Source organism: Benincasa hispida, chromosome 4, assembly GCF_009727055.1.
Source record: "Benincasa hispida cultivar B227 chromosome 4, ASM972705v1, whole genome shotgun sequence".
Lineage (NCBI taxonomy): Eukaryota > Viridiplantae > Streptophyta > Magnoliopsida > Cucurbitales > Cucurbitaceae > Benincasa > Benincasa hispida.
In genome coordinates, this window is record NC_052352.1 from 63,609,272 (window position 1) to 63,636,398 (window position 27,127).

Here is a 27,127-nt window from a genome sequence, read left to right on the forward strand (position 1 = left end):
ATTACTTTATGATTTTTGTTCATCTTTAAGTCTCGATTTCTTAATGATCTATTAAAAAAAAAAAAAGCAGTTTGTTGTATCTGCATTTCTTTCTCTGCACCAAAGAAAATAAAATTTGTTGGTTTATTGATATGACAAAACTTCATAACAAAACAGGAAAAGGACTAAGTTTTTGTATCATTTTCAGTCTGTGGCATCACATATCTATCATCTATGCATTGGTTTATCTTAAAACAATCCTAGATTCGAACAAGACGACCTAAATCGACTAAAAGAACACAAAGAAAGTACAATCTCACGACACGGTTTTGCACAAGCTAGTGATCAGTGAGGCTTGTCAGCTTGCTAATTTTTGTTCCAGTGCATTATGTTCACACATCCTAGCCCCTAGTAAAGTTTCCTCTTGCAAGGCGAAGATGAGCAGCAACATCACTGATATTCATTCTCCGAGTAGGTGCTTGAGCAGAACAGGCAATTCCTATGCTGAAAATGGAAAACAAGCACTCTCTTATTCTAAGTGATTGATTAGCCTGCATCATAGCATTATTGTTACTTGTTTCCTCTAGTTCTTGAAGGCTCATTGTTGAATCTGCTATTAGTTCTACCCGGTCCGGTAAAGCGGTAAGAACGTAGTTGTTCAAGGTTAAGCCATCATTGAACATATCATCAGTTGGCCTCTTTCCTGTGAACATCTCCAACAATAGGATGCCAAAACTGTACACATCTCCATATGTAGAAACCTTGCTTCCCATAGCATACTCTACATTTGTTCATGAACAGTTGAAGAAAGAGTTAGTATTAAAAACCAGTTATTCATAGGAAATGTACACATATTTGCTGAAAATAAATAGATTTTAATCTTTTAAGTCCTCAAAAAGAGTTTTGAGCATTATCTACTGCTTTAGCCAGGTTGTTCAGCAGTACAAGGAACCATGAAAGCAAGCAGAAAATTTTTAAATAGGTTTAGATTGATTTGATGTACTCTAACCAAAGTATTCACATGAACAAGAAGAGAAGCCATGGGATTTTTATTTTTATTTTCTTTGAAGTATTATTAGATTGGATACTGACTCAAAAGTGCATAATATCACGTGGGAAAAAATCTCAAGTCACCTGGAGGTGCATATCCAATAGAGCCTCTGATACCGATGGAACCGGTTTCGGTTGATCTGTTTTGGAAGGAAGTTTCAGCCATAATTTTTGCTAGTCCAAAATCTCCAAGGTGAGCAGTCATGTTAAAGTCCAAAAGAACATTGCTAGGCTTCAAGTCACAGTGAACTATTGGTATGTGGCTACCATTATGCAGATAATCCAGAGCACTAGCCACATCAATGGCAATATTTAGCCTTTGCTTGATATTTAAATGTCTTTTGTCCTCTTCCTGGTTTAAACTACCATCTGGATGTAGCCAATTCTCTAGGCTCCCATTCACCATGAAATCATAAACCAATGCCAGGAAATCATTTCCTTGAAAATCAAAACCCGAACATGCTGAAAGAATTTTGACAAGGTTTCGATGTCTAAGGTTTCTAAGGGCTTCACATTCTGCCAGAAAACTCTTTGATGCTCTTCTATGATCAAGGTTGAACACTTTAATTGCAACAACACTTTCATCCTGACTGAGAGATCCTCTATAGACAGATCCATAACCACCAACTCCAATTAGATTGTTGGGAGAAAACTCATTGGTAGCTTTGAGAAGGTCATTATAAGATACAACAAGACAGGAAACTCTTGGTGATGGATTTAAATCCAACTTATTCTTTTTCTTCCTTGACCAGAAAAGAAGCACAATACAGAAGACCAGAAGACTTCCCACCAATCCACCAGCGACAGAAACGATTACTTTCAGTGTCATAGTTGATTTCTGCTTTGTGGGATTTTGAAAACTGCATCTTGATAGATTCAATTCAGGTATACCACCACAAAGTTTTTTGTTTCCAATAATGGAAAAGGCAGTTGTATTTCTGAATACTCCTTGTGTGGGAACTTCACCTTCCAGATTGTTTAAAGATAAATTCAAGTAGTTCAAGAAGTTAAAATCTTGAAAATAAGATGGGATTTGGCCTGACAGATTGTTGCGAGAGAGATCGAGTTCTTCAATACCTTTCAAAGAACTCAAAGACTGAGGTATAGGACCCTGAAGAAAATTTCCACCCAAGTTCAAATCTTCTAAGCTTGTGCAATCACTGAGAGTAGAGGGAATGACCCCAGTTAACATGTTGTCAGAAATATGCAAATAGCCAAGGTTGATTAACTTGCCTACTTCAAAGGGAATGGAGCCAGTCAAAAGATTTTCAGACAAATCTAGACCAATTGATAAAGATGATATACTCATCAACTCTTTTGGTATTATACCAGTTAGATGGTTTTGAGAAAGTGCTAGCATCAGCAAATTTTGATTCTCCCCAAGACTTGATGGAATGGCTCCTGTCAAATTGTTTAACCTCAGATTACATCTTCCTAGTGCAGATAAATTACCAAAGGAGTGGGGGATTGTCCCTGAGAGTTTGTTCATATTCAAAAACAAATCACCCAGTTTTTTTAGTTTACCCAGTGAACTTGGTATGGAACCAGTCAGTTGGTTGCTCTCCAGACCTAATGCTGTCAATCCAATGAGATTCCCAATATTAGTTGGAATGGTTCCATGAATATAGTTTCTTCCAAATCCAATAATCCTCAGCTTTGTAGAGAAGTTGCTTATATATTCTGGAAGCACCCCACCAAAATTGTTGTCACTGATGGCTACAGAACTCAAATTGGTGCAGTTGACAAGAGAAGAGAGAAAATTCAAGTCATCAACATCCCTAAATCCAAGATTGTTTGCAAAAAGTCCAAGTTCCACAAGATCCCTCATGTTTGCAAAGCTAGGCACTTTCCCTGTAAATTTATTTTTTGAGATGGAAAACACCAGAATTTTTGAGGCATTGGATAGTGTAAAAGGAATTGATCCACTGAATTGATTGGTATGAATTCTAAGGGTCTGAAGTTCTGGGAAGATGAGGCCTAAATCTGTGGGAAGGCTACCCTCAAGCTGGTTAAATGGAAGTGAAAATATTTTTATGGATGAAAGATTGTAGATTGAGGAAGGAATAGTGCCCGTCAGATTGTTTGCTCCAATAGAAAGAACTGTCAAATTTTTTAACTGCCCAAATCTAGAAGGAATACTGCCATGGAAATTATTCAAAGTGGCCCAGAAGCCCCAAAGAGATGACAGATTTCCAAGTGATTCAGGTATTTCTCCAAACAGTTGGTTGGAAGTCAACTCAAGTTCTTCAAGCTTAGCCAACAATCCAATTTCTTTTGGAAGTAAGCCAGTGAGATTGTTCCTAAAGAATCCAATGTAATGAAGCTCTGAGCAGTTTAATATGGTGATGGGAATCTCCCCTACAAAGTAGTTGTTGTCCAAGGCCAATACTCGCAGCTTGCTCAAGCTACCAATCTCTTGTGGAATTTCCCCCACAAAGCTATTGTTAGGGAGGTTTAATGTTGTAAGGAAGCTCAAGTTCCCTATAGAAGGTGATAATTGACCTATGAATTGATAAGAGGGAAGATTTAACTCAGTAACTCTCTGTTGTGGACTGCATTTAACACCTTCCCAGTTGCAGAAATGAACAGATTCATTCCAGGAGGTGAACAAGCCAAATGGATCAGCAGTTATCTCAGATTTGAAAGAAAGCAATGCAAGATTGTCTGTTTCATTTCCTCCAAGAGCTGCTGAGGGTAAAGGAAGGCTGAGTAGAAGAAAGGACATTACAAATAGCCCAAATTTGCAGCATTTCATATAATGGGGATTGCTTCCACACTCCATTGTAAGGATTAAGCTTCTATGAGTGAAGTTCAAGAGAATGATGGCAGTTTACTATAGAGGTAGCAACAATTTGGTGCTTTGGAAGTTTGGAAAGGAACTTAAGTAGTTCATAAGAGAATTGCAGAAGAACTAGTAGAATATGAGAGATTTTGGTATTCTTTGTCTGGGGTTTGTTTGGATTTTTCTTGCTTTGAATGTCTGGTCCTGCCCCCCATTTATCAGCAAGGGAAAAACACCTGAGATTAGAGTTGAATTGAGGCCAAAAGTTCGGAATTTTTGATGATGTAGGCAAACAGATCACATTGAAAACTTAATGAGATGTTGAACTGAAAGGTTGGATACAAAGGACATTGGTTGATTTGATTGGAATGCATTATAGCAGCAAACAAGATTAGGAGATATTGAATACTTAATAATATGTTGAATTCAACCATATTATTTGTGAAAGGAACATCTTTGGATCTCCAAAAGACTGAAACAAAATAGAACAAAACAAAATGTATAGTATTTAATCCTGTTCATCATCACATTACCCCGAAGGCGATGAAACCTCCCTTATCTTTATAATAGTATGATATTATTATGTCTTTGCTTTTGGAACCACCAAAAGGTCTCACACTTCTAACAATCCTCCTCTTAAACAAAGTTCCACTTTTGGGCCTTCTATCGAACAAAGTCATCCACTCCTAACCATGAGAGCTTGTCCTAAATTCTGAGGTACCTCTAGTTCATCCTGAGTCAAATTACTCTTTTTTTATCCTGAGACACATCCAGTTCATCTCAAGTCAACATCCAAATAAAGCACGAGCACGAACATGGATCATACTTGCTCTTATCAAAGGTAGGGAAGACATCAAAACTACCCAAAGGATACGAACGAGACTCACTAAATTTCTTTGTTTGGAATCTGGAGAATTTCACCCATGACTAGGTTTAGACCATGATCTGCTACCAATTGATAAGGATACCAAAACTTCTACCTATCTCTACAATGATATGATATTGTCCATTTTGGACACAAACCCTCATGATTTTGCTTTTGAAACCATCCAAAAAGCCTCGTATCATGAAAATTTTTGTCTTCACATACCTAAGATCATACCCTTCCCTTGTGTTTTTTAATCATAGGACTTATCTTACAAAAATTATTCAATGAAGTCATCACAATCTAATCTTTCCTTAGTAACTCTTAGGTTTTGATTCAAAATCTATACCATTAAAGAAATATTAGATTAACAACAAAGATTGATATTATATATTGAGTACCTGAACAAAATTTTGATATTAGAAGTACATGAACTAAAATTAAATGAAATCCAAAATACAATGATTAAAATAGTAATTTAACCATATTTCATGAAAATATATCATTCTGGTATCTTTTCTTTTCTTTTTTATTTATTTTTTCTTTTTTTGAGCACAACAAAGGAGTAAAAAAACTTAAAGAGAGTGAAAATAAAAACGAATAGCAAAATCTACCCATAGAGGGTGGTCTTCAAGCCACACAACAGAATGTCGATACGAAAGCGCATAGGAAGCTAAAGCACAAACAGTCGAATTGCACTCCCTATTCGCCCACAAAAAACTAAGGATGAAACCACTCAGATGCAATTTTGGTATCTTTTCTAAACTATGGTTAACTTAAGAAATTATTTGGCCGGCTTAGATATTAATTAATCATAAAATGATCTATCTTTTCTTTTCTTTATATATATATATACATGGACTTTTTTTGGTCAAAATGAATGGTTACTTCTTAGGATATTAAATGTTTTTTTAAATGTAAATCATTATATATGAAGTTGAAGAGTTGAAGCTATTTTCAACGTTCCATGATCTTAACTACCATATTTTTATAATCTTACATAGATCAATTTTATAATTTTTCTTTTTATAAAATTAAAGAAGCATTCCACATAGAATTACTTCGAAAAGAATTGAAAGATTTATTCACGTAATGCCAAAGATTCACTAACGTAATGCAATCTATAGTGCCTTAACATTATGATTTTATAGGGGTCAAATTTCATTTCAATGAGCTTATTGTATAATTTAATGCCCTCTCATTTTGATTCTATGTATATGGAAAATTTTCTATAAAGTATGAGATATATATATATAGTGGATGATGCCAGCAAGTGACAAGAGGCCAGCCGAGAGGAAGTGTGAGAAAGAAAGAGGGAAAAAAAAACCATTGATATATATACACATATATTGAGAAAACATTGCAACCTAAGTTGTATCTAAGTCCATTTTCTCCTCTTTCTATTGAAGAAATTTTGACTCAAATACCATCAGATTTTTTGTTTGTTTATAACTAACTTGTATAACGGTCAGGTTGTATAATCTTATAAATACCACTGATTTCGAATTCAAATATAGAGAATGTTATCATCATTTTTTTTGTTCCTTGTTTCTTACAAACAACAAATCTGTAAGCAATCTTCATTAAGTAAAAGATTTCAGATCTTTCCGTGGACGTAGGCATTCTTGCCGAACCACGTAAACACTATGACCCTTTCTTCTTCCCTTATCTTTCTTGTTTCAATCGAGTAATTCTTTACTGCAAATCGTGCATCAATAATTTACATTACAAATCACATCGAATAATCAAGTTATCGAGTCAATTATGCATTGATTCATCGCTATCGAGTAGGTTCGAGTGCATCGTTTCACCTTCGAGTTGCACCGAGTATCGTTCAAGAACTGTTGAGTATTAACTCTGTTGTCATCAAGTTGCATCAATGATTTAACAAAGACTAGTCAGACAAGAAGGGAATTCTAATCGAGGATCGAGTAGCAAATAGTCGAACATCAAGTTCCGAGTATCGAGGATTTGACAGAATTGATTTGAGCCATTTCTTCATCTTTACAACGGTGATCTTGAATATTTGGGACTTGTGAAGGGTCATCAACCCAACATCTACACATCAAAAAATAATTTTTTAATAATATTTTTTAAAACAAAATGTGAATTTTAAATTGGATATAACAAGGTTTGCACAATAGATGAGTCACCCAAATTTTTTCCAATAAATAATTACACCAGCAATCACTAAAAAGACATAAAATAACATCGTCTTAGCTAAGGATAAATTCACTTCCTCCCTCCAGAGGTTTCGAATTGCTTCAAGACTATCTGATTCAATAACTATAGAGGAAGAAAGAATTAGAGAAATTGGTTTAATCCCCTTTTCAATTGCCCATAGACTGATATTTTTATTTTGAAGAAAATTTTTGTTAAAAAATGCCATTATAAAATTGAGCAGATATTAGTGAGATTTGAGGTTGTTTCTAATTAAATTTTAGCCAGTCGTTTTTAAGTTTCTTGAATTTTTTTTTTATTGTATTTAATTTTCTAGATGTTAGATCTAAGGTCTAAGTTGTTTGTTGTTTTTATGTTTTCTTTTAAGTCTTGTGAGTTTCTATTTTTTTTATATTGTTTTAAATTGTAAGTTAATAGTATTAATTAAATTCATTTTTGTCCAATATAAGGGAGAACTACCATGTATTTTAGAGTATCACAATTTGAGTATCACATTCATTGTATCATATTTTTATACGATATTTTGTGTATCATAATTTTGTATGTTACTGTACAACATTTTTTATATCATACTTTGTGTATCACCAACATTTCTTACTTCAATAAGAAATTTATTCATCCATTGAATTTCACTCAGTCATTTCTATTTTCTTCTTTTTGTTTAATAAACATTGAGACTTTTTTCTTTTTTTTTTTTTTACTTTCGCAACATCAATTTTTTCCGTCGATTTCATTTGCTCAATAGATATGAGTACAATATTTAAAGAGATTTGACACTTTTTTAACTTTGAGTATGCACATGAGTACGATTTTCTTAATTTTGAAAGAATTTAACTTTTAAATTATGCGGACAAATTTGATTGATTATCATTAATCATCATATTAAAATAAATTTTAGTGCGTCATCATGTCTTCATTTTTTTTTTTTTTTCTCCAAAGTTTTTGTTTTCAATAATTCAGTTAGAATTATTTTGGTTAGGTTAGATTCAATTTTCAAAAATAGAAAACTGCCTTTTTAATATTTTTTAAAACAGTTTTCAAATAGGGTAAAAAACATCCTGAAATGCAAGTTAAAATATCTGTTAATCAATAAATAAACATTCAGAAACATATATAAAATTAAAAATTATTTGCCAAAAAGAAAAAAGAGAAATAAAAGTTGAGTTTTGAAATAAAAATTTGATCTATTAACATAAAAAGCCTTTAATCAAATAGGTTTTGAAATTGCCTAAAATTGTTCAGTTTTAATTTATATTGGGTTGGAAATTCAATACATTGTCAATAGTTAACGGTCTCAAAAGTTCAACTAAAGCAACTAGAAAATCACCGTGTAGAAAATGCGTAAGAAGATAAGTTCAGCATATAACTTTGTTCCTCTACTCGTACAAAGCTCTGAAATTACATAAATACAACAATCAACAGACTCAATCAACTTTACATTAGTCCTAAACACATGATTTGGTTATCATTTCCACGACAATCATCTTTGCATCATGAAACTTGATGACCAAAAGGAAACACCATTTGATTGATCAGAATGGCAGTTTAAATCCAAATGAACCATCAGCTTCACCTAGCGCACATGCTGCGGGGGGATCGACCACCTCTCTCACTGCCAATTTCATCGTCAATTTCATGTGTATCTAAACAGAGACCACTGTTGTTGACACTCATTTCAGAACTAGCATTGCTACTTGTGGCAAGAGGTGAGTCCGAAACACTGACAGTTCGGCTTCGAGATGGCCCGGATCGTACACTATACATTGAAGAAGCTGGAATATTTGTCATTAATGGGCGTAAACTACCTGGAATGCTTCGCCTTATATCCTGCTCAAGAAAAGGATGCATAGTGTTAAACAAGAATATGCAGTGACATTGTCTTTTCACTTTTATTGACAATTGTTAAACACTGATTGACCCAAAAACTTAAGCTAATGGGTGGAAGCAACAAGTGGAAATCAATATTAATTAAAGAAGATATAACACTACAGGGGTTTAAATACATAACTTCTTAGATCATCAACACCAACATCATCTTAAATCACCGATTAACCAAAAAGCTTAAGCTCATGGGCAAAGATAAATTTAACAATTACCAACGAATAACATTTTTGGGGAAAAAAAATCTTTGGAAACAAAATAGATAACATACCATGTGTCTTATTGCCATATCCAGAGACTTCTTAGATAGTGTTCTCCCAAAGCCCGAGCTGTCTGGCGACGAAGACTTCCCAGACAGATTCCCATGAGGTGAATGTTTGTCATCTTGCTTAGGAGGGACCAATTTGCGCATGTTTATTACCCGTTCAACCATTTTCGTCCCTATTAATACAGGACTTATGTTGTCATTAGCTTTAGAATGCATACGGTTTATTGCAGGGACAGAACCCCCACTAAGATGAATATTGCCATTAGGTGCACGTCCTCGAGACGGAGAGCATGATTGCCGTCTTGGCCTACCATTCGGAACAGGTTCTACAGAAGAAGATCGTGCACTAGGTGCTCCAGGCCGGCCCCTTGTGACAGAAAGTGGCCTTTCAGGAAGTGATGTCCTTAAATTTGGTGGAGCATCGAGAGAGAAACCGGGCATCTCTGAAGGATTCCATGGTCTGGATTTTACTGTTGGGGAAGCTCCTCTTGATGGTGCTTGATTCCTTGACACAGTTGGAGATGGCTTTGAAATTGATGATGAAGACTTAACTAAGGAAACAGGTGCACTTGATGCACTAGATGGTGTGGATGGCCGACGAGTAGGAGTTGAGGCCCTTGATGTGGGCTTAGGTGGAGGTACAGTGGGTCTGGAGGTCGGTGTTGATGATCTTGCCGTCGTTCTTGTCGGAGTAGAAGATCTTGTGGGAACTGAGGACTTAGCAGAGGAAACGGTGGGCTTAGTCATGGTAACTGTAGGCTTGGCTGACGCAGTTGACAGCTTATTTGAAGCTGCTCCAATCTTAGCCGAGGAAACTGCTGGTTTATTTGAAGGCAAAGTTGCACGAGAAGTAGGTGTTGAGGATCTGGAAGGTCTAGATGTTGTGGTTAATGTAGGACGTCCAGTTGGGGTAGCAGGTCTTGATCCAGGACCTCCGGATGACGAAGGTCGACGTATCCCTACACTTGAAGAGTTCAATCCTGGAGAAGAAGCTGGTTGTTTCGAGACCAAGTTGCTCCTTGTAGTAGGTTCTTGGTGGAGATTTGCAAGCTGAACCCACAAGGGAAATAACTCAGCAACTTATTCAAAGACAGAAAAATTAATAACAGAACATTCACAACTGCTATTGAAATGCGCGAGGAATATTCAAAATATTATCAATTACGAGCATACAATTGAAAATCACTCCGTGACATTCCGTGTCAAATGCCAAGCAATTAAAAAATTTAGCCCAGTAGATTTTCCCCTGGCCCATAAATGAAGAGTCTATCCATCTTTGCTCCAATTGTGAACAAACTGTGACATGGGCATAAACATAACTGGGAAGAAAAACATAAAATCTTCCTATTATCTACCAATGGAAGAAACAAAAAAAAAAAAAAAAAACACTGTTGATTATTCTTGAGTCATTTAGTTTCATGATGAGGCAAAGTGCCGAACCCAGAGCTTCTTCTCACTGGACTTCCCAAGAAACAGACTTTCAAAAATGAAAGCAATGTGGATGGTTGAAAATAACTTATGAAGCACAGATACTTTATGTGAGGCAAAGAATCCGTATCAGACACGTATCGATACCGATACTTTCAGATACTTCTCATATACGTATCTAGCACGCAATTTGACGTATCTATTTCTACGCGTGCCTTTTTTTAAAGAAAAAAGACAAACAACTCATCTAATCTTTTCCAATCTAAAACTAGGCAACCTATTTAAAAATATTCGAGTCCAAAACTAAAAGAAAGAAAAATAAATAAAAGACCAAACCTTACAATCATCTAATCTTCATCTTCACATTTGAGTCCCCACAAAGTCCACCAAAATATAAACCATTTGGATATCTTCAACAATTCAATGAAGAAGTTCTTCGTTTATCTACATAGTTCTCCCTCTAATCTTCTTCTTTTTTGCAATATGAGTCACTCTTCTATTGCATTTTATTAACTATCGTACTTCAACATCTTAGATGTTATTTTTTTTTTGTACTGCATTTCAATGTTTGTATTCTATTTTGTGCTATTGTTATTAACTTGTATGGTAAATTTATTTATATCCTAGATTTTTTAAGAAAAAGAAAATGTAACTTCAACGTATCAGTATCTTCGTTTTTTTAGACATATATAAATTTAAAAAATATATAAAAAATGACGTATCTTTAGAAGTATCCGTATTTTAGTTTTTTAGAAATTAACGAATCGTTGTATCCGATCGTATCTGTATCGTGTAATCGTATCTGTGCCTGTGCTTCATAGAAAATAACTATTTAACATCTACAGATTCTACACAACCACATCCACGTTTTTAAGAACCAAAGATGTCGAATTTCAATATATTCAACTAATTGAACTTGAGACTTGAGAAATAACTTACTCTAGATTTCAGCACATTGGGACGACCCATTGGAGTAGCATGGTTCATTAAGACCCTTTCTGACTCCGTTTCCAAAGATGGAAAAAGAGGAGTTCCAGGAGGAGTTAGAAGCCTGAAAACAGATCAAGCGATGGTTAATTCAACTGGTTCAATTTGCAAAGTAAAAGACAAGACAAATCATAAAACAACTAGTAAGTAGGCATGAACCATTTTTGAACCCACAAGAATAATTGTAGTAGGCATTCCATTCCTGGAAAAGATACTTTTCACTATTGACATGTGAATGAAAACAGTCATGTCCAGACGGAAGTAAAGGGTACTTCCTGATAATCTCGTTTGCAACTCCACACCAATCCCATTCCTTTCCCCGCCAATGAACATAAAGTTTCAAACAACAATAAATTGAGCCTACGGGAAGAGTCTTTGGGATCCCCATGATTATAAGGTTTCATTTACCCAAAACCTCATAATCTGTGCCAAGTGGTACCAACATAAATATTATTTTCCCATGTCCAATATTTTGACCATGAAATCAACATGTTTGCAAAATATTCATTGTTTACGAAGACTTTGATATAGCTGTGGTTGACTAGACTCACACTCCTTCACCAATCCTATTTGGGAACTGTCTAATCTTGCAGCATCTGATTTTATGAAATTCAAATATTATTCAGTTTGCCAGATAAATGGTAACCATAATTTGAACCTATGACCTCAAAAAAATCTAAATCCACAGATTGAGACTTCCACCACCAATCAATGTTGCTTGTTCCAGAAGTGAAATTGATCATAAATTTTTGGAGCTCTACGTCTGCATCAAGGGTATAGGTCAGGCAGCATCACATTGAAAATTGAGACCTCACTAAAATTCACAACTTGAGACGGAAGAGCCTCCTTCTTTTCATTCCCACCTATTATAGTCATGCCATTGTCATCCTCATCAATTAAGCTATATCCAAAGGAATGGACCTCATCCATGCAGCATATTATCGACATGTGTGTATTCAAAGCACATGATGCACAGTCAATATACCAGAATCTTAGATAAGCCTGCGCTCTATCAACTAAATGCTAGCTAAACTTGGGTAAAATGTTGTCTGTTAACAAGAGGATTTCTTGAAAAGTTTTCTACCCACGTCTTCAAAAACTTCTAAATGCCTATTTCATCGTACAAGGTATAAATTAGAAAAAGAAAGGGGGAAAAAATAGGTTCTTTAACAAGGGCATAAACAAGTAATAATCAAGTTGAAGTAAAGAGACCCAACATAAGTGCCATAGCAGAAAAATGAACAAAATGGAGACCCTCAACAAATTGGTCCACTCCTATCTCTCTCAGATCGCTAAACTAACTCGGCAGGGCCCCACACTTTTACACTAATTATATTATAACATAAAAAAGGATGGCAAACTACAACATTTTGGTTTGTACAATTTACGAATCATACCCTTTATATGTTTAAAGTGGTTTTAATTACCATGTACTAGTTTTTACCATTCTCTTAGATCATGTCAGTAGTTCTTAATGATACTAGTACACATGGCACACAAATCAAGAAACATATGCGCCATTTCAATCAAACACAATGAACCAATTTGACAAAATATATCAGATAAGCGCTAAACTGTTTTACATTTACATACTGCTACTATCCCACACATGAAATAATGACATATTTAAGGATAAGACTTGACTTGTTTCTTTTTCTTTTTCTTTTTTTTTTTAAAAGAAAGAAAAACAAATTTTATTGATGAATGAAATAAATGAAACTAATAGATTTCAACATTTGGACACAGTCTACAAACTGGATCAATCTTTAACATTGATAAATTGATCAAGTGAACGATTTAACACATTGACATGATCTCCATAGCTATTTAATTGGTTTAATTGACTTTGTTAAAAAAAAAAAATTACTCGGTCTCATTTATTGTTAATTACACCCTATTGGTAAATTACGACAATTTGCCCTAATTTATCTTCTGTCAAATGTAAGCTTAATCAAGTCACGACAGCATCTCTTTTTGTAGATGTTAGTCCAGATGCATTGAATAAGAACTTGTTTTAATTTCAAACTTCCTATCTTCCTTTCTTTGACGTATTATGTGTCTATTGCCCGATACCAATCGGAGGTGGTTCCATATGGGGACACTCCCATGTCAACTACTCGATACTGAGATATTGAGTTATTCTCAACGCTATTAATGATTGGTTAATCCAGGATAAAAACAGGAATCTTCTAGAGAAAAAATTATTTAATAAACTAAAATGAAGAGTGAAAGGTGATAACTTTACCAATCATAGTCATTTTTATCATTGTCAGAATTAAGAAAATCATCAGCACCAGTCTTCCGAGTAGGAGCTGGGGTCGCTGATGAGATATTAAATATTGGAGAAGTTCCTGGTTTTGTTCCTGCACAAAACAGAAAATCGAATGGGATAAATCGTAATTCCAGTAGAATAACCAAATATAGACGTCAAAGAAAGCAGCGGATCATCGCTCCTTTTCAATCTGGATCAGTATTCATCTGATAGACAAAAGATTGCTAAATAACTTTTTTTAACTCTCGATTAAGGAAAGATTCTATAAATCTCCAAAACAATGCCATAAAGTAAAACCTCAGAGCAGTTGAAGTGCAAGTTCAAAGTTTATACCTAAAGGCGCATCAAACTCTTCCGCGTTGTTAGATAGAAGATCATTCCTCTCCTTCTCACGCTTTCTCATTTCCAAGAACAACGCAAGTTCCTCCTCCTTATCTTTCATCACCGACGCCCTTAGTCCCCCAACTTGCTGCTGCCGCTGCTTTACCGGCGCTTGCATTTGTGATTCCAAAGCCCTAAAACTACGATTCATCCCTAAAATCCCCCAAGTTTCGTTGTTCAAAAATTTCAAAAATAACAAGCTGTAACACCAACAATACTCCAAAGCCAAAAACAAACCACGCAGTTCGTTCACGTTTTCAGCTCCTGGAATAACTCCCATACCAAAGCATCGCGTTCGACAGTGCGACACCTAAATGCAAAACCAATTAGATCTGCAAAAGGAAGCTCCTCAGCCACAACAGTTTGAAAACACAACCTAGTAGGTGAGTAATCCACATCCAAATTCCCTTCTCCCACTGGAAGACTCTCTCACTCTAGCACCCCAAGCTCCAACAAAAAAGAAAGTAGTAGTTGCAGAAGAAAGAGCGTCGAGGCGTGGAACTCGGAGAAGCTGCAGAAGAGCTAAAGAAAGGCAAATAGAGAGCAATAATCAGGAGGAAATAGTTGCGGAATCCGCCATTGTTGGTCGATCGAGCTCGAAAGTAGTGACATTCACAGGTCGAAGAAGGATGCCGTATGGAGTGCGAAACGGGGAAAAATACCGGTGTTCTCTTTTGTGTGTGTGTTGCTGTGTTTCCTCTCACTTGAAGTCTACGTTTTCGTGTTGGGCCTTTTAGGTGGGTCAATATTATAATGGATAATCACGATTTTACCCTTCATGTTAATTGCAGACAAGGGCCTTGCTCTCTGATGTTTTGCAGATATGCCCCTTGTATTTTGGGAATTTTGTTTCTTCTTCCCGTATTTGAAAGTGAAACAAAGATTCTGAATTAGGGCATTTGTTGGGGTTTTGGGGTCGTGGAGTAATGATTTCTTTTGCTTATGAGTCCTTCTAACATCTCATCTTTTGAAAAGGAAGGTTTTTAAATTAGACCCTACTCCATTAACCGCCTTTTTAAGTCTCACCTTTTTTAGATTTATTTTACATCTAAAATATGAAATAAGATATCAATATTTTTTAGCTAATTTCTCCACCTAATTTGTATTAAATTTTAAAATTCTCTCTCTACTCTACCATTGAAAGATAATATATATATATATATATATATATATATATAAAAACAAAAGATAGTCCATTCAAGAGATATAAAATATGTGTTAACAAGCAAGAAGTTGGTGGGTCGAATTCTTCCACCTATTGTACGTTAGAAACTTGATAGATGATTTTTAAAATTTAGAGATTTATTAGACACAACTTTTATGTTCAAGGACTATGTTTATACCTTAATTTAGTAAATATATGTGCTTGGTTACAAATGTCATTTGTTGTCCTTGTATTTTGGTTCTTATTTCATTTTAGTCTATATTCTTTCAAATGCTCGATAAGCAAAGATGATATTTAGAGAATAAGTAAGTATTAACTAACTCTATGTCAGCAACCATGGTAATACATAGGATGTAAGTGTTATCCAAAATAATTGGGTGTAAAGCATTTGTAGGTGACTTTTTAAGTTCATCGTCAAATCTCAAGGCTCGACCAAGATAGAGAAGGGTAGAGGCAGAGGGAATTTTCAGTGTTAGTCTATCTACTTTTGTGTTAGTTTGAAGTTATTTTTATCAAATTTGGTGAAATAATAATAATAATAATAATTTTCACTATAAAAGAATCCATAAGTTTACCAAATTTATAAAGATAAGGCTAATGAAAAGTAAAAAGTATAGTCTAAGAATTAAATTTAAATATTTGAAAGTATCTACACTAAAATAGAAGAAAACTCGAGTATAGAAACTAAAATGGTGTTTTAATAATATAAGCCCCTTTACAAAGAAATATTTTCAAAATGTTCGTTGGATTCGTGATGCGAGCTTAGGAGTGTATTGTATGAGGTAATTGGAAAAATAGAGTGCAAATGTGATTGATGTGTTGATGCGTTAGTGATGCATGAAGGGACGCGTGACACTCCTCTTTATGCGTTCAAGTTTTCCTGAATCAGATCCAAGTATAAATCCAACTCAGGTTCCTGGTAAGTCCAGGGTCGAACTCAGGGATTTAGATTAAAGCTAACACAGAGCTTGCGTTGTAGTTGATATAAAAGTATCTTAAGTGAATGCAGAATGAGTTATCTACATTAAGTTTGTTGTGTGCATGCAAGAAGATACAAAAACATCAAGTAGAAAACAGGGGATCATGTGAAAATGGTGTTTAGTGCAAGGGATATGCGCCTATCTAAGTGAAATGTACACATATAAGAATGTGATGTGGATGGAAATGACTTGTTTATCTCCGTTTATGCGCTCGATTTCTACTTACTTTCTATTCAGCACTTCTCAATGCGAATGCCATACAATTCTCTATCTCTAGGATATATGCGTTAGTCACAGAATGCAATAAAACACTAGTGCGTCTTTCTCTAGATGTACCAAGCATTTCTAACTTAATGATTGCTTGCTTATTCTCTTGAATAATTCAAGCTAAAGTAGCTTTTACCAAGTGATTCAGTTGGTTTAGGCGTTTAGAAATGGATTTTGCATGAAGTTATAGATGCATCTAACGTAAAGCAAGAAATAAACAGTAGCGAAGTGTAGTAGATCAAATATGTGAATTCATAAAGAAACCAATTGTCTTTACAAGATCAATACTCAATCAAATGAGATGAAGAGAATTAGAATTTGGATGAAAAGAAAGGAGTCAAGCTGCTGAGTACATTCTCTTGTCCTCTTTGGCTCAATTTAAATTCATATACAACCAAATTGTAGAAGAAATGGAAGAAAATCCTCTCTCGAGCTAAGCTTTCTCCACTCCTTGATTGACGGTGGGTGTGGTTCTCTTCCTTCTTGTGTTCTTCTTGTCACAACAGCATGACTCTAAGTCTCTAAATTTTAGAATTATACAAATTGAGCTAAAAATCATCTCATCTGGTGGAATTTCTTCTATTTATAGGCGTTGTTCTTCATCAGCTTGATGATGGGACAACATTAAATTCCATATCCCGGTCAGCCGCCTGACACTCAGATACTTTTCAGACGCTGCCAGATGCAAATTCCCATGCTTGCAAGTGGTGATTTGACACAAACAATCTGGATCAATGAATCTTTCTTACGTTGAAACCCCTCTGACGCATGCCTATGCGTTGACGTTGCCTGTGACACTTAGAATCTTTGTTGAAATCCTGCAATATTATGCGTTAGTGCCGCATTTTTTCAGTAATACACTATTTTGTATGAGTTTGGTAGTGTTTGAGTAATTCCATGCATTTTCTCTAAGAATGATGAGATTTTATCATTAAAGACCCTAATTGTTCCAACTTTTGAGTGACAATAACTTGTATTTCTACAAGTTATCACACCCCCAAATTTGAACAATGCTTGTCCTCGAGCATTCCACAAATAATTCCTTGTTATCTTCATTGTCTTAAGTGTGCAGGTTTCACCTCTTATCATATTCACTTATAAGCTTGAGACTAGTGTCTTGAAAATGTAACGCAAGTTTGATTCTTTTCTAAAAGGAAGAATGTTTTATTTCAATTGCAGCAAGCCTTTTGTCAACAACTCCTTTTGCTCCTCAAAACATTTTTGTTTTTCTAAACTAGCAATGTGTTAGATGCTTTTCTTTTTAAAACAAGATGTAGGTAAGAAAATATGAATTCTGGACCACCCATGCGTTGTTCCAGGTATCCCACTTTCATTTTGGCTTGCCCCCACGGGTGTCATGCGAGCATCCAACTACGGGTGAGAGCCCTTCACAACTAAACTCATATCTAAGTATGTATGCGTTTCAAGATACAGTTTCTTTAAGCTAGATAGCGGAGTTTTAGGATGCATTGGTCTAGGAGACTTAACTTCGTTTTGGCTTGCCCCCACGAGTGTCATGCGAGCATCCAACTACGGTTAAGTGCCTGTTCCAATTTTAACTCATGTCAATTTGAGGTTTTCTTTTATAAAGTATTGGCAGAGGAGTTTACGTATTACATCTTTCTATTTTGTTTCTTCTCTTTAATATTTTGATGAATTCATTTGATAAATGCGTCTTAACTCGGATTTTCCTCACCCCCAAATTTTGGGGATTAGCTAAATCCTCATTGCTAAAAGAGAAACAAAACTTTGAAAAGGCTTTGAGAATTTCGAAAGAAGTTTTGATTTAGGGTTTGCATGCATCAGAAAGAAAGCATGTACTTGACTTTTTAGAAAAGTTCTGACTTTGTTGATTTTCTTAACGCCTACTTTATACTTATAAATTTCGTATATTAGTAATATCATTGAGGTAAAACAAAGCATAAGACAAGAAAAATAGCCAAAGAACAAAAAAAGTATGCTAAAGACAAACACAAGGATAAAAATGATAGCAATTTCATTCATTTCATTGATAAACCAATAATGGAATAACACAAACACAACAAACTAATACAAAAGGTCAATAAGAAAAACGAAATAACCAACACCCCAAAATTTATTGTGTTGACGCGTCATCCCTGTGTTCATCCGCAGGGTCTTCATCCATGAAGCGCAAAGGGTTCATTAGGTGGCAGGTAGAGGTGGCAGGGCAAACATCCCTATCAGGACCTGGTTGATATATTGTGTTGTAAAGAAAAACTGGTCCTGCATTCTTCTTGTTTATTGCCACATATAGTCCTTTAGAACCCTATTATGTTGCTGAAGTTTTTTCATGGACGCAACCAGTGGTCTGAGTTGATCACTAATGAATGCTTTCAACTCATCAAGATTAGTGCTTGGTTGTGACGGTGCTGGTTCCTCAGCTCTTCCAACTGGGTCTTCTGAATTTCTTGCGTTGCTTGTCCCTAACCTAGTTGGTTCAAAAATAGTTGGAGGAGGGATAAAGGTTGGAATTGGAGATGGTAAGGGGGAAGGAAGAGGACTAAGGGTTTCTTGATCTAGGTTGGTATTATCGTGATGCGTTAGATCAAGAATCTCTTCTTGCGAGGCCAAGGGTGAGTTTGGGAGAGGTAGGTTCAAGTCTGGCCGCGCTTCTTCTTCGGTCAATGCATGCTCCACTTCATATTCTTGTTCATTTTCCGAAGCATCATCGTTGTGTTCAATAATCCGGATGCGTCTTCTTTTGGGGGTGTGTTGAGAAGATCAAGATCTTGCTGCCGTAGTCTTGGGAGGTAGGGCAGGTTGATTTGGCGAACCATGAAGTAGACACCTGATTAATTTAATGCTCATCAGACCATCGATCTCCTCATACTCATCCCTCAGAGGGATGCCCCCGTGTTCACACGACGTGTAGATTAGCTAAGGAAAGTAAAGTTGGCCTCATGGTTTTGCTTTGATGGCCTTGATCCAATCCATGATTATCCTCCCTATGTCCAGGGGGATGCGCTGCATGATGCAATAGGTGTTCAGGACGTGCTCTCTTGAAACCGTTTCATCATGTGTTATTGGCATGATACGGTTTTTAATCAAATATAACCACAGGTTTGCGTCCGGTGTGAGGTTTCTGGAAGCTAAAATCATTACTCCACTTCTTGATATTTGCCAACTACTTCCAGGTTTGGCCACCACTCGTAACGCATCTTCTAAATGGCTGTGAGTTGGATGCTCCAAGATGTGATTTCCTTCTGCGTCCGGATTGCTCTCAATATTGAACACCTCGTTGATTTTGTTAGTAGAGAAGCGCACCAAGATGTTATCAACAAGTGTTGTATTTCTTTCCCCATCAAAATCACTACTATAGAAAGAGCGGACAAGATTGGGCCAAATCTTCGTGGGCCCAATGCATAATTGACTCCAGCCCATTGCATCCACACTGTCGGTTATATACAGAGGCAATAGGTTGCATTCGGGGAAAAAGCCTTTCTCAGTAAGGATGTCATTGAATTGGTGCTTCCTTCTCTTGGTCTTCTTAGGTAACGCGGCTGTCACCTTGCGTTTCCCCGCCTCATATGTTTTGGCTTCTCGTGCAAGTTCCCTTAGTTCATTTTCTAATTCTTTTTTAAGTGCAGACTTCCTTCGCCCCTGACATTTAGGCTTATACATCTCCAATTCCCTTTCCAAAGCTCTTGAATCAGAGCTACTCTCATGCATCGCACCTTCAGGTCCAGGTGCAGGCTGTTCTTCTTCTTCATCCTCCAAAATTAATTTTCGTTTTCTTAACACTCTCTTTCTTTTTTATGACCCTTCATCCACATCAGTTTGTCGAGGCTGTGATGCGTCCGGGCCAACCTCCCTTTCTCTTTCTTCATTCTCTTCTTCTATTTTAGCTTCAAGCATCATTGCATATCGCTCTGCCTTATCAACTTAAAGTGATGCGTCGGTTGAGTCAGGACACGTCACTTGATCCACATCGAGTTGTCCTTGGTTTAAGCTTGCTAAAATCTCTCTAAAGACTTCTTGCTCGTCCCTTCGAGCCAACTCTGCAAGCTCAGCACTATCTCGCTCTAACGCAGGACTGTCAGAGCTTGGTTTGGGAGGGGTGGTTGGTAGGGTTCCAGATAGGGTATGCGACGACCCAGGGGATGATATAATGATGGGTGAGAGTGGTTGAATGAATTGGTCGGTTGCTTCCACTTCAATGGGGAAGATTGTGGCCAAGGGTTGGATGGATAGAGGGGCAAGGGGATGCACGACAAGCGATGGCGCAGTGTGAAGGTGGTCTGGAATAGGGTTATGCGTCGCACCCACCGAATTGATGTTTGAAATAAATGGTGGTGGAGCGGACTATTTGTAGGGTTTTGCAGCAGATGCAAAGGTTGAAGGGCGGCTCGCTGCAGCCTAATGCTTCAGCTTGGTGGGGGTTTTGGGCTTAGGCTTGGTGGAGGTTTTGGGTGTTTAGGGGTTTTAGAAGGTTGAGGTTTTATGATGGTTTTAGATGGTTTCGACCGAGATGGTCTCTGAGAGATGGAAGAAGACCCACCGTGCGAAGGTTTCACCGGGAAAGGTCTTTTCGAGGCTTGGCAAGGGGATGAGGGAGGCGACATTGAAATGAAAGAAAATGAGAAGGAGCTTACCGGTGAATCTCCTCCGTAGCTTAGCGATTGGTTCTGGCTATGGGAAGCGAATGACATTGTTGCTGAAGGAGATAATCAGAATGTCGACTATAATGCTTGGTTCAAACAGACGGCGAGGGTTCGGGAGCAAAGGACTTCGAGAGGAAGGACTAAAAGTAATGAAAGAAGAGGGAAGGTCGAGGAAGGGTGCCTTTTATAGACTGTTAGGGGAACATGAAGCGATGTCAGGCGGTGTCTGACATCATCATTAATTTTCGCAGACGAAAGGATGTGCCTAGGGTTTCTAAGCAATTGAGTGCTTTGTGTCTTCGAGGAACGTCCTTTCTGTTCGGACTATGCATTGGCTTAAGTCCAACGCATTAGAATTCTAACCCCTTCCTAAACTTCTTCAAGTTGATTTAATTTTTTTTTTTTAGAAAAGCAATAAAAATCAGCAAATAACCATAACTCAAAGCAAAGGCTAAGAAATAACACAAAGTAAGCTGCAAACAAACGCAGACATAAAATATAGAATGCAAAAAAGAGTTGGTGTAGAAGAAGTGTCCCTAAAATATGTGTCTATTTGAACGCATGGAAGCTTCGACGCGAGCCTCAGTTGGCTAACGCGAGGGATGACTTTCGTCATTTTAAACTTTATTCAAAGTAGGGCTTCACCCTTTACTCATTTACTTTGAATGCATTTGTGCCATCTTCTCGTGTCAACTCCACGGCTCCATGTGGAAAGATTGTTTTGATGATAAACGGTTCTGACCATCTAGATTTTAATTTTCTTGGAAATAAATGCAACCGTGAGTTGAATAATAAGACTTTTTGCCCAACAAAAAATTCTTTCTTACTGATGCGTTGGTCATGCAAACGTTTAGTCTTTTCATTGTAGAGTTTGTTGTTTTTGTATGCATTTAGCCACCATTCTTCAAGCTCATTGAGCTGAAGCTTGCGTTGTCCACTCGCGGCTTCCAAGTTTAAGTTCAGCTTCTTCACTACCCAAAAAGCTTTGTACTCTAACTCCAAGGGTAAGTGACAGGCTTTTTCGAATACCAAAAAGTATGGAGATATACCTATTGGAGTTTTATAGGTAGTTCTGTAGGCGCAAAGTGCTTCATCTAACCTTTATGCCCAATATTTCCTTGATGCGTTGACTACCTTTTCCAATATCATCTTTATTTCCCGATTAGATACTTCTACTTGACCGTTGGTTTAAGAGTGATATGCGGTAGCAATCTTGTGCCTGATATTGTATTTAGCAAGTAATTTCGAAATGATGCGGTTAATAAAGTGCGTACTTTCGTCACTCACCAGTGCCATCGGTGTTCTTGGCGTGTGAAAATATTCTTGGTGAGAAACTTTGAAATAGTCGCCGCATCATTCTTGGCACAAGCCACAACTTCCACCCATTTTGATACATAATCTACTGCCAACAAGATGTATTGTTGACCACAGGACAGAGGGAAAGGTCCCATAAAATTGATGCCCCATACATCAAATAATTCGACTTCAAGTATAATGTTCAAAGGCATTGCATCCCTTGATGATATATTACCTGTGCGTTGACAAGGGTCGCACTTGAGAGCATACTCCCTTACGTCCTTGAAGAGGATAGGCCAGAAATATCCACTTTGGAAAACCTTTGCAGCGATTCTTTGCCCTCCAAAATGACCTCCGTAAAGAGAATCATGACACTCCATAAGGCTACGTTATGTCTCTTCTTCTGGAATGCACCGATGCGTGATGGAGTCAGGACTTTGTTTGTAAAGAAACGGTTCATCCCAAAAAGAATTTGTTGTCGTGAACCAGCCATTTCTTTTGTTGAGAGTTGAAGTGCTTAGGGAATTGTTTGGTGGCTAAGTAATTAACAATGTCTGCGTACCACGATTCCCTATCTTCAACTTTGAATAAGCCTTCATCAGGAAATGCATCTCTGATTTCATCTTTTTGGTCTTGTATCTCCTGATTCTTTAATCTCGATAGGTGACCAGCCACCTGATTTTCAGTCCCCTTTCTATCCTTGATGTCAATGTCGAATTCTTGCAAGAGCAGCACCCATCTGATTAACCTTAGTTTTGCGTCCTTTTCAGGAACTTAATGGCCGAGTGATCTGTGTAGATGATTGTTGATGCACCAATTAGATAAGATCTAAATTTTTTTATTCTAAACACTACAGCCAGCATTTCCTTCTCCGTAGTTGTGTAATGCTCCTGAGAGTCGTTTAAAGTCTTCGACGCATAGGAGATGGGTGTATCAAGTTCCCTTTTTTCTGCCTCAACATGGTTCCAACTGCAACATCGCTTGCATCACACATCAGAATGAAGGGTTGCGTCTAGTCTGGTTCTATTAGTATCGGAGTTGTAGTTAACGCATACTTCAATGTTTCAAATGCGTCGCAACAGTCGTCATTGAATACATAGTATCGGTTAGCTTCTAATAGTGCGCTCAGAGGACGCGTAATCTAAGAAAACCCTTTTACGAACCTTCTATAGAAGCCTGCATGTCCTAGAAAACTTCATAATGCTTTTACATTTGATGGCGGAGGAAGTTTGGCTATGACATCAACTTTGGCTTCATCAACTTCCAGTCCGACTTTAGACACCTTGTGGCCCAAAACAATACCTTCAGTCACCATAAAGTGACATTTTTCCCAATTTAACACAAGATTTATTTCCTCACATCGTGCAAGGATAACCTCTAGGTTGTCTAAGCAAAATTGAAAGGTGTCTCCAAAAACTGAAAAGTCCATAAAAACTTCCAATGGTCTGTTCAAGGAAGTCGGAGAAAGTTGCCATCATGCATCTTTGGAACGTTCCTGGTGCATTACACAGTTTGAAATGCATGTGTCTAAACACGAATGTTCCAAATGGGCATATGAACGTCGTCTTCTCTTGATCTTCCGAGTCAATAAGAATTTGGTTGTAGTCAAAGTATCCATCTAGAAAACAATAGAATTCCTTCCTAGCTAATCGGTCAAGCATCTGGTCAATGAAGGGGAGAGGGAAGTGGTCCTTCTTGGTCGCCGCATTGAGTTTCCTATAATCCATGCAGATGCGCCAACCCATGACAGTCCTTGAAGGGATGAGTTTGTTGTTACTGTTGACTATCACTATTGTACCTCCCTTTTTAGGGACGCATTGAACTAGGCTTACCCAGTTGCTATCGAAGATAGGGTATATTACTCCCACGTCCAACCACTTAATGATCTCTTTCTTTACTACTTCCTTTATTATGGGATTTAGCCTACGTTGAGGCTCAATTGATCCAATTTTCCCCTCTTCTAGCCTGATTTTGTGCATGCAGTATTATAGGTAGGGTGTTGTTTGATCCAAGAAAAGCATATTTAAGNGTATATTACTCCCACGTCCAACCACTTAATGATCTCTTTCTTTACTACTTCCTTTATTATGGGATTTAGCCTACGTTGAGGCTCAATTGGTCCAGTCTTCCCCTCTTCTAGCCTAATTTTGTGCATGCAGTACGATGGGTTGATGCCACGGATGTCAGCCAGTGTTCATCCTATTGCCCGCATGTGTTTTTGCAACATCTGCAAAATAGAACAGTTATTAGGCTCGGAGAGATTAGCTGAAATAATTACAAGTAAAATGTTATTTAATCCAAGAAAAGCATATTTAAGATGGTCAGGTAAAGTTTTCAATTCTAGTTCTGGTGGTTCTTCTAATGATGGACGCGCTGGCTTCGTCTACTGCTCACTCAAACTTGGCAGCTCGAGTTTCTTCATGGTTTCTTCCAACGCAAGGACCTCACAAATTTGGTCTGCTTCTTCTTCAGGCAATTCTATTTTGTTAAGTTGACATTCTTCATTATCCGGAAATTTTAATGCGTTTAACACATTAAATTTCATTTCCTAGTTATCTACGCGCATGGTCAGTTCTCCCTTGTGTACTTCTATTAGTACTTTCCCAGTGGTGAGAAAAGGGGCATCCAAGAATGATTGGTACATTCCTGTTTGCTTCATAATCAAGGATGATGAAATCTGCTAGGAATATGAATTTGTCAACTTTCACCAAAACATCCTCAATCTTTCTTTCAGGATATGTGATCATCCTATCAGCGAGTTGAAGCGTTATAGAAGTGGGATGTGCTTCACCAATTCCTAATTTCTTGAAAATTAAGAGTGGCACGAGGTTGATGCTTGCTCCCAGAACACACAGTGCATGTCCCACGTCCAGCCCTCCGATTGAGTAGAAACTGTGAAGCTTCCCAGATCCTTCTGTTTCTTGGGTATTTATTGCTGACTAACACATCGCACTCCCGTGTTAGAGCAATTACTTCTGTCTCGTTGATTCTCCTCTTCTTTGTCAGAATATCCTTCAGAAATTTGACGTACTTTGGAATTTGTTCTAAGGCTTCTACAAGTGGGATATTAATGTGCAGTTGCCTCAGGACTTCAAGAAAATGCTTAAACTGCTGCTCATCATTCTTCTTCAGAAAGCGTCTGGGAAATGGTGCTTTCAGCTGCACCGCAGGTTCTCCTGCATTAGACGTGCTTGGTTTCGAATGACTTGTAGATTTTGGCATCCGTTCTTCTTGATCTTCCAATGCCTTCGGGCGTGTTATGTGCTCAATTGAAGGATTATTGGTTCTTGGGTTCACGGTTCCTTCTACAAGAGGTTTACCACTTCGCAATGTCACTGCATGACATTGCTCTTTTCTATTGTTATTTCCTGGGGTTTTTGTATTGTTGGGCAAGACTCCTAGCAGCCGGTTCTTTAGCTCACTAGTAATTTTCCCCACTTGTATCTCCAGATTTATGATGGATGACGCTTGGCTTTTTAGCAATGCATCATTTTGGGCAATATATTCCTTTAAAAGGTTTTCAAGCGGAGAAGCTGAACTCAACGCATGACTTCCTCTATTAAAGGATTGTTGGTGTGGCTGCTACGATGGCTGGAATCCAGGCAACGGTCCTTGCCTATGCTGTTGATTTACCCTTGGTTGGTGTTGCTCCTGTTGGTGACCTCCCCAAGAGAAATTTGGATGGTTCCTCCATCTGGGATTATAGATGTTCGAGAATGGGTTATTTTTAATAAAACATACCGACTGCGGATTATGTGGGCAATCAGTGTAGGAATGAGGATCTCCACAGCCTACACAGCTAACCATGGGTTGTATGAATGTTTCCACCTGATTTACCTTTTGTGAGTTTGACGCGTTCCCCATTGATATATTCTGCAAAAGGTTTTTCATGGTAGCCATTTGTGCAGAAAGCGTGGCTATTGTGTTAGAATCAACAAAGTTCACATTCTGAGATCGTCTCCTTCTATCTGCTTTTGCGTCATAAGTGTCATCTACCCATTCCATATTATGCTTGGTGATGCGGTCCAGTATTTCCTTAGCTTTATTATAAGATTTTTCCATGATACAACTAGCTGCAACTACGTCAGTTGCCATTTGAGATGCTCTGTTCAATCCGCCATAAAAGGTTTCCATCTGGACAGTCAAAGATAGTCTGTCATTGGGGCAATTCTTGACCAGTCCTTTAAAGCGCTCCCATGTGACACTCAAAGTTTTGAATTCTTCTTGCTCAAAGTTCATTATCTCTCTCCGCCTCCTTGCATTCGTGGTGGGTGGGAAATATTTATGCATGAATTTCTCCACTAACTTTTCCCAGGTTGTTATCTCCCCAGGCTCCAAAGAACTCACCAATTGCTTTGCGTCATCACGCAGAGAATATGTGAATAAAGATAGCCTGATAGCTTATGGAGTGATCCCAGGAATCATAAACGAGTTACACGTCTCCAAGAAACATTTCATGTGGGCATGAGGGTCTTCTCCCTAAGCACCCCCAAACTTGCCAGCTGTTTGAAGCATTTGTAATATCACAGATTTCATCTCAAATCTTGTCTCATCTGGCGTTGGATATATGATCCTTGGTGAGAAATCATACAACACAGGAGACGCATACTCCCGCATGGGACGCGTATTACTGTTTGCCATTATGATTGGATTTTGAGCAGTGTGGGCTAGCTATTGAGCTAAGTTATGATTTGTTTGCTCGTCTGCTATTTATTGTTGTGTT

At 37.4% G+C, this 27,127-nt stretch overlaps 3 protein-coding genes across 3 annotated transcripts; all 3 read right to left on the reverse strand.

Annotated features, from left to right (window-relative positions):
- Window positions 1–316: 316 nt before the first annotated feature.
- Window positions 317–4,299, reverse strand: LOC120076284 (probable LRR receptor-like serine/threonine-protein kinase At3g47570). Its single transcript, XM_039030051.1, has 2 exons — window positions 1,114–4,299; window positions 317–760 (listed from the first exon to the last, which is right to left on the reverse strand). The coding sequence occupies exons 1-2, from the start codon at window positions 3,809–3,811 to the stop codon at window positions 381–383; spliced, it is 3,078 nt and encodes a 1,025-aa protein (XP_038885979.1). The 5' UTR covers window positions 3,812–4,299; the 3' UTR covers window positions 317–380.
- Window positions 4,300–8,158: 3,859 nt separating this feature from the next.
- LOC120075643 (endochitinase A) lies at window positions 8,159–14,792 on the reverse strand. Its single transcript, XM_039029226.1, has 5 exons — window positions 14,027–14,792; window positions 13,667–13,784; window positions 11,374–11,485; window positions 9,010–10,056; window positions 8,159–8,684 (listed from the first exon to the last, which is right to left on the reverse strand). The coding sequence occupies exons 1-5, from the start codon at window positions 14,352–14,354 to the stop codon at window positions 8,427–8,429; spliced, it is 1,863 nt and encodes a 620-aa protein (XP_038885154.1). The 5' UTR covers window positions 14,355–14,792; the 3' UTR covers window positions 8,159–8,426.
- Window positions 14,793–22,391: 7,599 nt separating this feature from the next.
- LOC120076285 lies at window positions 22,392–22,784 on the reverse strand. The gene has a single exon (XM_039030052.1). It carries the CDS (start codon window positions 22,782–22,784, stop codon window positions 22,392–22,394), a length of 393 nt encoding a protein of 130 aa, XP_038885980.1.
- Window positions 22,785–27,127: the final 4,343 nt, after the last annotated feature.

Bases quoted from the DNA above. Each gene is read 5' to 3' on its own strand.
- LOC120076284 (XM_039030051.1), bottom strand. From the start codon at position 3,811: ATGGAGTGTGGAAGCAATCCCCATTATATGAAATGCTGCAAATTTGGG. The intron at 761-1,113 runs GTGACTTGAGAT...GAACAAATGTAG, and splicing joins TATTGGATATGCACCTCCAG to AGTATGCTATGGGAAGCAAG.
- LOC120075643 (XM_039029226.1), bottom strand. From the start codon at position 14,354: ATGGGAGTTATTCCAGGAGCTGAAAACGTGAACGAACTGCGTGGTTTG. The intron at 13,785-14,026 runs GTATAAACTTTG...TGTTTTGTGCAG, and splicing joins AGAGTTTGATGCGCCTTTAG to GAACAAAACCAGGAACTTCT. The intron at 11,486-13,666 runs GTAAAGTTATCA...ATCTGTTTTCAG, and splicing joins GATAAAAATGACTATGATTG to GCTTCTAACTCCTCCTGGAA.
- LOC120076285 (XM_039030052.1), bottom strand. From the start codon at position 22,784: ATGGAGTGTCATGATTCTCTTTACGGAGGTCATTTTGGAGGGCAAAGA.